The 9,154-nt window shown below is 40.5% G+C and overlaps 1 protein-coding gene and 1 pseudogene across 1 annotated transcript; one reads left to right on the top strand and one right to left on the bottom strand.

Annotated features, from left to right (window-relative positions):
* The first annotated feature begins 188 nt into the window (after positions 1 to 188).
* Positions 189 to 2,558, top strand: LOC111488333 (annotated as a pseudogene).
* A 1,648-nt stretch (positions 2,559 to 4,206) lies between these two features.
* On the bottom strand, positions 4,207 to 8,584 carry LOC111488540 (linoleate 13S-lipoxygenase 3-1, chloroplastic-like). Its single transcript, XM_023136325.1, has 7 exons — positions 8,087 to 8,584; positions 7,668 to 7,948; positions 6,797 to 7,034; positions 6,378 to 6,701; positions 5,877 to 6,070; positions 5,486 to 5,787; positions 4,207 to 5,408 (listed from the first exon to the last, which is right to left on the bottom strand). Exons 1-7 carry the CDS (start codon positions 8,460 to 8,462, stop codon positions 4,385 to 4,387), a joined length of 2,739 nt encoding a protein of 912 aa, XP_022992093.1. The 5' UTR covers positions 8,463 to 8,584; the 3' UTR covers positions 4,207 to 4,384.
* Positions 8,585 to 9,154: the final 570 nt, after the last annotated feature.

Here is a 9,154-nt window from a genome sequence, read left to right on the forward strand (position 1 = left end):
AGTTCTTCTCCTTAATTAACCGAGGTGGAACTCGACTAAATAAAATAACCAAATTCTTGAATGATTTTTGTTGACTTAACCTTTTAGACCCCAAATCTTGAGACACCAATATAAACCCATGGATTTGTCCCCAAATTTATGTGTAAAAAATCAAAATCCTCCAAGAACAAAGAACTCTTCAATAAACTATGGGTTTGAAAAAGGCATTCCCTCTGGAACATCTGCTACCCAATTGCTTGAAGCCAAAGAAGCAGCTCACAGGGGCTGCTGGGTATCAAACTTCAAACAAAATCTCCCTTAGAAGAATCTCATCACTTTCTGATATGAGCGTTAGATCATCTCTCTCAGTCATTACCCATCTTTCAAACTCTTCCAACGCTTCAAATCTTCAAATTTTCACCATTAAAGAGCTTACAGAGCTCACTGGAAACTTCACCAAAAGCAACCATTTGGGGGAGGGGGGATTTGGGCCTGTGTTTAAAGGCTTCATTGATGAGCATTTCAATCCTGGTTTGAAGTCCCAGCATGTGGCTGTCAAGGTTTTGGACTTGGATGGCTATCAGGGCCATAGAGAGTGGCTGGTGAGTATCTGTTCTTGAAGCTTTTGGGTACCATTTGTGGGTTATGAGTGAGTTTTTTGTGTGTTTTTTGCAGGCTGAAGTGTTCTTTCTTGGGCAATTGAGACACCCAAATGTTGTTAATTTGATTGGGTATTGCCTTGAAGATGAACAGAGGTTCTTGTTTATGAATATCTTGAAGGAGGCAATTTGGAGAATCTGTTGTTTAAAGGTAACTCGAGAGGGAGCTCTGTTTTCTTTTGTTCTTTTTGTAGTGGATCTAATGATGTTTTTGTGTTTAGGTTGTTATGTTTCGCATTTGAGGTGGTTACAAAAGATGAAGATTGCATTAGGATCGGCAAAAGGGCTTGCTTTCTTGCACAAAGCGCACAAAGCTGAAAAACCCATCGTGATTTCAAGGCTTCAAACTCATCGCTAGCAGATATTATCCTCTGGGTTTTCCCTTAATGTTTTAAAACACGTATACTAGGAAGAGGTCTCTACACCTTTATAAAGAGTAATTTATTTTCCTCTTCATTCGATGTGAGATCTTACAATCCACTTCTCTTCAGAGCCTAGCGTCCTCTCAGGCACTCATCCAATGTCTAGTTTTGATACCATTTGTAACAGCCCAAGCCCACCGCTAGTAGATATTGTTCTCTTTGGACTTTTCCTTTCGGGCTTCTCCTAAAGGTTTTAAAACGCGTCTACTAGGGAGAGGTTTCTACACCTTTATAAAGAGTGCTTTGTTCCCCTCTTCAACCGACGTGGATCTCACAATCCACTCTTTTCAAGGCCCAGCATCCTTGTTGGCACTCGTCCTGACTCTGATACCATTTGTAACAGCCCAAGCCCACCACTAGTAGATATTGTCCTCTTCGAGCTTTCCCTTTCGAGCTTCCCTTCACGATTTTAAAATATGTTTGCTAAAGAAAGGTTTTCACACCCTTATAAAGAGTGCTTTGTTCCCCTCTCCAACTGACGTGGGATCTCATAGTCCAACCCCCTTCGAGGCCCAGCGTCTTCGTTAATACTCTTTCAGTGTCTGGCTCTAATACCATTTGTAACATCTCAAGCTTATCGCTAGCAAATATTGTGTTCTTTGGACTTTCCCTTCCAGACTTTCCCTCAAAGTTTTAAAACTATTCAGCTAGTGAAAGGTTTCCACACCCTTATAAAGGTTGTTTCGTTATCCTGTCCCATCGATGTGGGATCTCACATTGACATAACTAAAAGCAACATGGTAACTAATATTGTCATTGTTGTCGTCTTCTTCAGGACTATAATCCCAAGCTTTTGGATTTCGGGTTAGCTATAAACGATCCCAATGAAGACGATTCACATATAACGACCCGAATAATGGGAACTGAAGGTTATGCAGACCTAGTATACATCATGACAGGTTTATAACTATCAGTTAAATAAAAAAGAACTCACAGCAGCCATTTCTGATCAAACTTTTGTTTTTTCAGGTCATTTGTCAACAATGAGCGATTATGTTCAGCTTTGGAGTGTTTCTATTGGAGTTGCTAACGGGTCGACGAGTGGTCGACAAGAGTCGCCCGAGCCGAGAACGGAACTTGGTGGCTTGGGGAAGGCATCTCTTGAAAGATCACCACAAACTTGAGAAGATAATTGATCCAAGGCTGAAGGGGCTGTACTCAAATGAAGGGGCTAAAAAAGTGGCTGCAATAGCTTATAGTTGCCTTAGCCACCACCCAAAATGCAGGCCCTCAATGAGCTCAGTGGTTAAGGATTTGGAGGCTGTTCTTAACATGAAAGAGTGTCTAACTCAGCCATTTGTGTATGTTGTCCCAAGTGAAGGGATCGAAAAGGAAGACGATGTAGAGAAGAAGATGAACAAAGAGGTTGAGATGGGAGGGTAAGAGAGCGGAGAGCCGTCGTCGGGATCGAGAAGGTTGCAGCTATAGGCTTCCGATACCGTCGTCAAGGTCGAGGTTGAGATCAATATCGTTGTTTGAGTTATGTTTTTACTTTTAAAGATAACACGTGTATCAAAATTAAACATGTTTTGCTTGAAATAATTCTGAGTTGGGTGATTTCCTAAAAAAATTTGTAGTAAATATGTGAACGAGAACAAAACGTGTTGGAACTGTTAGACGAACACGACTCTCCACAATGGTATGATATTGTCCACTTTGAGCATAAGCTCTCATGGCTTTGCTTTGGGCTTCCCATAAGGCCTCATACCAATGAAGAGTGTATTCTTAGATTATAAACCCATGACCATTCCCTAAATTAACCGATGTGGGACTTTCATCATCCAACACCTCCCCTCGAACAAAGCACACCTCCCCTTAATCGAGGCTCGACTCCTTTGGAGTCTTAGTCATTTTTGACTGCCTTCGTACCTTCGAGAAGGCTTGACTCCTTTTGGAGTCCTTTGTTCGACATTTAAGGATTTGTCAATCTATTGACACGGCTAAGTTTAGGGCATGGCTCTGATACCATGTTAGACGAACACGACTCTCCACAATGGTATGATATTGTCCACTTTGAGCATAAGCTCTCATGGCTTTGCTTTGGGCTTCTCAAAAGGCCTCATACCAATGAAGAGTGTATTCTTAGATTATAAACCCATGACCATTCCCTAAATTAACCGATGTGGGACTTTCATCATCCAACACCTCCCCTCGAACAAAGCACACCTCCCCTTAATCGAGGCTCGACTCCTTTGGAGTCTTAGTCATTTTTGACTGCCTTCGTACCTTCGAGAAGGCTTGACTCCTTTTGGAGTCCTTTGTTCGACATTTAAGGATTTGTCAATCTATTGACACGGCTAAGTTTAGGGCATGGCTCTGATACCATGTTAGACGAACACGACTCTCCACAATGGTATGATATTGTTCACTTTGAGCATAAGCTCTCATGGCTTTGCTTTGGGCTTCTCAAAAGGCCTCATACGACTCTCCACAATGGTATGATATTGTCCACTTTGAGCATAAGCTCTCATGGCTTTGCTTTGGGCTTCTCAAAAGGCCTCATACCAATGAAGAGTGTATTCTTAGATTATAAACCCATGATCATTCTTGGGCTTCTCAAAAGGCCTCATACCAATGAAGAGTGTATTCTTAGATTATAAACCCATGATCATTCCCTAAATTAACCGATGTGGGACTTTCATCATCCAACAGGAACGACCCAGAATATCGAGAGATGTGAAATATGAATTCCAAATCTTGATATGAATTTCGGGCATAAGGTGTTATAATTTTAAACAATGAAGTTATGGTTAAGTTAGAGATGTCCGGGGACAAGAACGGGAAGCCTTATTCATTCTCATTCCGGCCACCTATTTCATTCCGCATCACTGCTTCTCCATTTTTGTGGAGATCGTGATGAAGATTCATCACAGGGAATCCATGGGGATCGAGTTCCCTCCCGATAATACTTTCCTACAGTTATTTTAAAGTTTTCATTTTTTCAATATAATTTTTATTAATAAATGGTTAAAAAAGATCCTAATTTTAAAAATTTAAATTTTAATATTACCCAGACAATTAAAAATAAACCTACACGTTTTTAAATTTAAATATTAATTAATTTATTTTTTTTAATAAAGTCAGGTACGATAATTTCGTTCGAAACAAATTTACAATATAAAAACTATATTATAAAATAAAAATTATTAAGTAAACTTAATGCATTTTATACCTACAATAGAACAAACTTTATTGCTTACTTTAATATAGTTGATCACATCAATGCTATATCCCTAAATCTAAATATACTCTCTTTTAAATATTTAAATTATATCATAATTTAAATGAATAAGAGTCTTAGGCTCAACAATGGCGGGAGTGGCATCAAATCGACACGCTATTCGGAACTCCTCGGCAAGTAACTCCCGGTTCCGAGCTCGGCGCTAGCAGTTCATACGCCAAAACTCCGGCGCCGCATCGGTTCTTCAGCCGTCCGTCGGAATTTCTTCTATCGATCTCCTTCTCGATGCGTCCGATTTCCGCTGAGAATTCGTAGAATGCCTCCACCATCTCCGCGTCCCCTGTCCAAATCGATGGCTGCTGTCTTTCTCCGAGGTACTCCTCGTCCGGCGAGTGCGTTGACAATGTGTCCACCACCGCCATGAACTTCGTCGCCTGCAGCACGCTTGGCAATGCCGACAAGAAATACTTCTGAGGATCGTTTAGAAAGATCGCATACTCTGGATCGTTCTCGTCGGGGATCAGCCGCCGCATCAATGGCGGCCGGTTCGGTACGTAGCCTCCGTACGGATACTGGCCGAAGTTCAGCGCTGCGTGTTGTGCCGACGAGAGCCAGATGAGTGTAGTGAGAATCGACACGAGATCGTCGCTGTTGTTCAATTGCGACCACCAGGTTTCGTGGCGGAGATCAGCGTGCCCTACATTGACGGACTCCCAGTACCAGGCCTGCAACTCTTCATCTTCGCGGATGATATTGGCGTTTGGATAGTAATGTGTCACATAGGTCTTAACCCAATTCTCGATTGCGTCCCAAATTAGAAGTCCATCGCTAGCGTATGGATAGTCCTCGATCAAAAGCTTGAGTCCATGGGGCTTTGTAGGGTCCGGTTCGGCCATTCCCCTGCGTATGAGATCGGCAGGAAGACCTTCCATGTCGAAGCGCCAAAAGTTCTTGTACGCCGCAGCGCTGATCTCCATGCAGTAGCGGCCTGGAGTGAAGCAAGACTCGATCACTCCTTCTCCGTTGACCAGGCTTTGGCGCGCCAATGCATTGATCTCCATTGTGTATCGCATGTGTGGGTCTAAGAGCTTGAAGATTGGGTGCATTGCGCTTAGTTGCCTGTGTGCTGCCAGTATGAATGGCTCTAAGCTCGCATGCGTTCTCAACCTGTGACCAACAGTAAGCCATTTTTAGTCATCAGAAAGCTCAATCCCTCTCTTCTTTTTAAGAGTTCGCTCAATTACCAGTGGTTAACAAGTTGATGAACTCCGGCGTCGTTGGAGCAGACGTGAGCTTTAGCAAGCTGCCATATCCAATTGCTTGTAGCTTCGACAGGTGGAGTCACAACACGCTTCGATCGAGAACTTGGCGCTGTTGATGGAAGGCTAAGCTCTATGGCTATAGGTTTGAGAGTTCCAAGTGGAGTCAAGAAGAAGATTGTGCGAGTTGCATATGTTTTCCGCCCGTCGAGAGCGTTGATTCGATCAATAAATGGAAGGTAAACATCATGGTAATCCACTACAAACAATTTGTTTTCATCCAATGCCTGTAACAATCAAAGCAATTTGAGGCAAGATATTGTTAGAATTTGAAAAAATCAGAGTGATGGGTCAACATCTTGGTGTAATAATGCACCTGCTGCACAGTCATCCCATTAAGTTGGCCAAGAATGTGCTCTTCTTTAAGGGCAGATTCCTGTGGACCATAAACGTCGGGATCAAGGTTGCTCACTGGAGGGAAAACCTTGAGCCTCTCAATGTTGACTGGGTTAACTCCTGCTATTGCTTGGCGGCCAAATTCATCATCTCGTAGCCAGGCAAACTTGTCCTCTGCAATTGACATGACACACAAATGATCAAATTTATGAATGATTGGGTTTGCCAATTTGCATATGGCAATGCCTGTCAATGAAGGTAGCTTTCTGAGTTTACCAAAGTTGAAAAGATTATTCTATTTCATTAACTGGGATTGATCCAACTCTGTAAAACAGTTTATTTGAATCTTCATTAGAAAAGTAGTCTATACCCATCTAGATTATCTAATTAGATGAGTTTTTTGCAAACTACAGGTATGATGATGCTAGCCAATTGTATGCATTTATGAGTAATACTTTTGAAGGCTGATGATTTCACTTACTGGAAAGGATCTTGGGTGTGTTGTATCGTAGTAGTCCTTGGCTGGATTCACTCACCACCCTTGGCAATGGTAGCTTCTTCAGGAGTTTATCTTGTAAGCCTAATTTAAGGAGCACCCCTTTACTGTAAAGGCTGTCAATATCTGAAAACCCATGGAAATCATGTTTATTTGACAGAATGCTGGCTTTGAGAGATGGAATTAAGTTGTAAAGAACTGCCTTAAGCCTCCCAAGAGAGAAAGTGGTTTGCTTAGACTCCTCAAATTGTTCATCTCTTGGCACGTACATGGGTAACGGTTTCTCAACTCGACTCTCTGCTGTTATATCTGTAGTAGTATATACAATTATTAGATATGGCTTTGTATAGCCTTTGCTAGATATTGTTACTACTGCAAATGTCGGTGTCGGTGTCAGATTTTACCTGTATCGGACGGGGCACGTCCAGTGCGACACCTTCTAGGATATGGAATTTTCTCACCACCAAGCCTTGGGCGAGAAAATTCTATTCCTTTGTCTGGATTTCCCAAGTCGTTGTACACATCAAAGTCATATACTCGATCGGACAGTTTCCTCTCCCCTTTCCCATCACCTCTAATCTCTTTAAGTTCTTGTTCTCTTAACGCTTTAATCCCTTCGGGCGTCTCACCTGGTAGATAAGACTGCAGAATTGTATAACACATTAGATAACCTTAAAAAAAATCCACAGAACAAGAATAGAAGAGAATATGTCATTTTGTAGGAAGGTTCGTTTATAATCTTAGCCATTCTTGGTTTGAAATTGTTTTCCCTCATTTATGATTGCTGGTTTGATAATTATTTGGTACTTAGTTTTCTACTTTTGAAAATTTTGCTTGGATTTTACTATTTCTTAATCATAGTTTTCAAATTCTGGTTTAGATTTTGAATGATATTAATAGGTGTAAGTGGTGGCCTGTTTAAGCGTAGTTAGGTAGGTTGAGTTCTGGGTCCACAGGCAATCTTATCAAATAGTGTGGCAGATTCAAGACTGTAGAAAGGAATGAAAGAAATAAAAGAAGAGTTTCAAACGGAAAAGAAATGGCTACAAATTTCCCCCATTTCTTTTCACCGCCCAATAGTCGATGTTAAGAGGATTGTATTGTCATTCATTACAATGACATGAGGAAGTGGAGTCATTTAAGAACAGAAATATGTAAGAACACATCACATCAGCTTTTACTAGCATTATCTCATAAAGGTCTGTATTATTATTTGAAGACAAATTACAAAAGCTGAACTGAGAAAGAAAAAGTAACAGGGGTAAAAAAACTTACCTTATTAGAGAAAAATATCCTTTTTGCAGGGTGATCTTTTCTGGACTGGACCCAGGAATTGCAAGGAAAATGAATAGGATCGCTTGCCAATTGCTCGATCGTGATAGTCTCCAAGAAAAACTCCTGCTGGTGCTTGTTGGTAATTGTGATCGCTCCAGGCGCTCCAAAATCCGAGGTCAGTAAAAATTCTGCTGTGTAATTTACCTTCTCGACTTTTAGATTAGTTTTCTTTGACCAATCTTTCAATACTGCTTCGTTGCTTTTCTTTGGAGTGTTTGTTTCTTCAATGATCCAAATCAAATTCAGTTCAGTAAAATATAAATCTACTCTAGTCAGGGAAGAAGTAAACATGAGGAAATCTTGAACATAGAACACCCAGAAATTGAAAAAAGAAAAGAGGGGAAAAAAAAATGGCTCACTTGGGTCAATTTCAGTGCTGATAAGTTGTAGAACAACATTCTGGCCAATCCTATCAGTGAAAGCATCCAAATTCTTAACAATCGTCTCTTTAATGTCTTCCTTGTTCTTGTTTCTGATAGTTACAACAGCTCTGACCTTGAACTTTACTGGCTTCTCAGCCAAGGGCACAGCCTTAACCAAATCCTCACTAATTGCAGCCACAGGGCCGTTCACAGCCTTCCTTAAATTCATCACAATCCTCTTCTTCTCCATTGGAACAACCCGAAATGGCCTGAACTGCTTCTCAAGATAGCCTCTTTGAAACAACTTGGACTTAGAAACCAAAGATGTTTTGTGAAGAAAAGATGATCCCATTGTTTCATTTGCTACTGCCATCCTCTCCAAACACACCTTTACTTCTCTCTCCTACTCTTTTTGGAACTGGGAAGTTAGTTTCTTTTGGAGCAAATATGGGGGGGAAAACGGAGGTTGGAAGAGAGCGTTCTTAGCGGGAACAAAAGAGTCTTGTTGATTGGCCTCGCCACTGGGTTCTCTTTTTTATACAATTTAGAGAGAGAAAGAGAGCAGCTTTTTTCTTTCCCAGATCTCACCGTCCACACGTTTTAAGAGAACTTTTTTCTTTTTACAAGTTCAACGTGTGAGAAATGACCATGAAGACTTGAACCTTCTGATAATATCTTGATATTATTTTTCAAATAGTATAGTAATAATAATATGGTTTTGTTAAACACTTATAAATGCTAGAAGAAGATTATCAAAGGCTAAAGGATTCATATCTTTAAGCAAAATCACTCAAGCCAACCCTTACATCCATGGTAAATATTAAATAGCTATATATTTATATCTTTCCTATATTAAAAGCTATATTATTACTTGTATAAAGATATTAGTGGTTGTTGAAGCCTTGAATAACCTATTTAAAGCTCTACTAAAACGTTGGGTGTATGTATTGGTCAATTTTTGTCATTTTTGAAGAGTTTGGGTATACAAACTAATCGACTACCCCGAAGATTGGTCGCTTACGTGGAGCAAGCAAACTCAACAAAAAAAAAAAAAAAAAAAAAAAA

Source organism: Cucurbita maxima, unplaced genomic scaffold (genome assembly GCF_002738345.1).
Source record: "Cucurbita maxima cultivar Rimu unplaced genomic scaffold, Cmax_1.0 Cma_Scf00013, whole genome shotgun sequence".
NCBI classification, from domain to species: Eukaryota; Viridiplantae; Streptophyta; class Magnoliopsida; order Cucurbitales; family Cucurbitaceae; genus Cucurbita; species Cucurbita maxima.

Excerpts from the sequence above, each read along its gene's own strand:
- LOC111488540 (XM_023136325.1), bottom strand. The coding sequence starts at position 8,462 with ATGGCAGTAGCAAATGAAACAATGGGATCATCTTTTCTTCACAAAACA. Across the intron at positions 6,702-6,796 it reads ACGTGCCCCGTCCGATACAG|ATATAACAGCAGAGAGTCGA; the intron begins GTAAAATCTGAC and ends ATACTACTACAG. Across the intron at positions 5,788-5,876 it reads ATGGGATGACTGTGCAGCAG|GCATTGGATGAAAACAAATT; the intron begins GTGCATTATTAC and ends TGATTGTTACAG.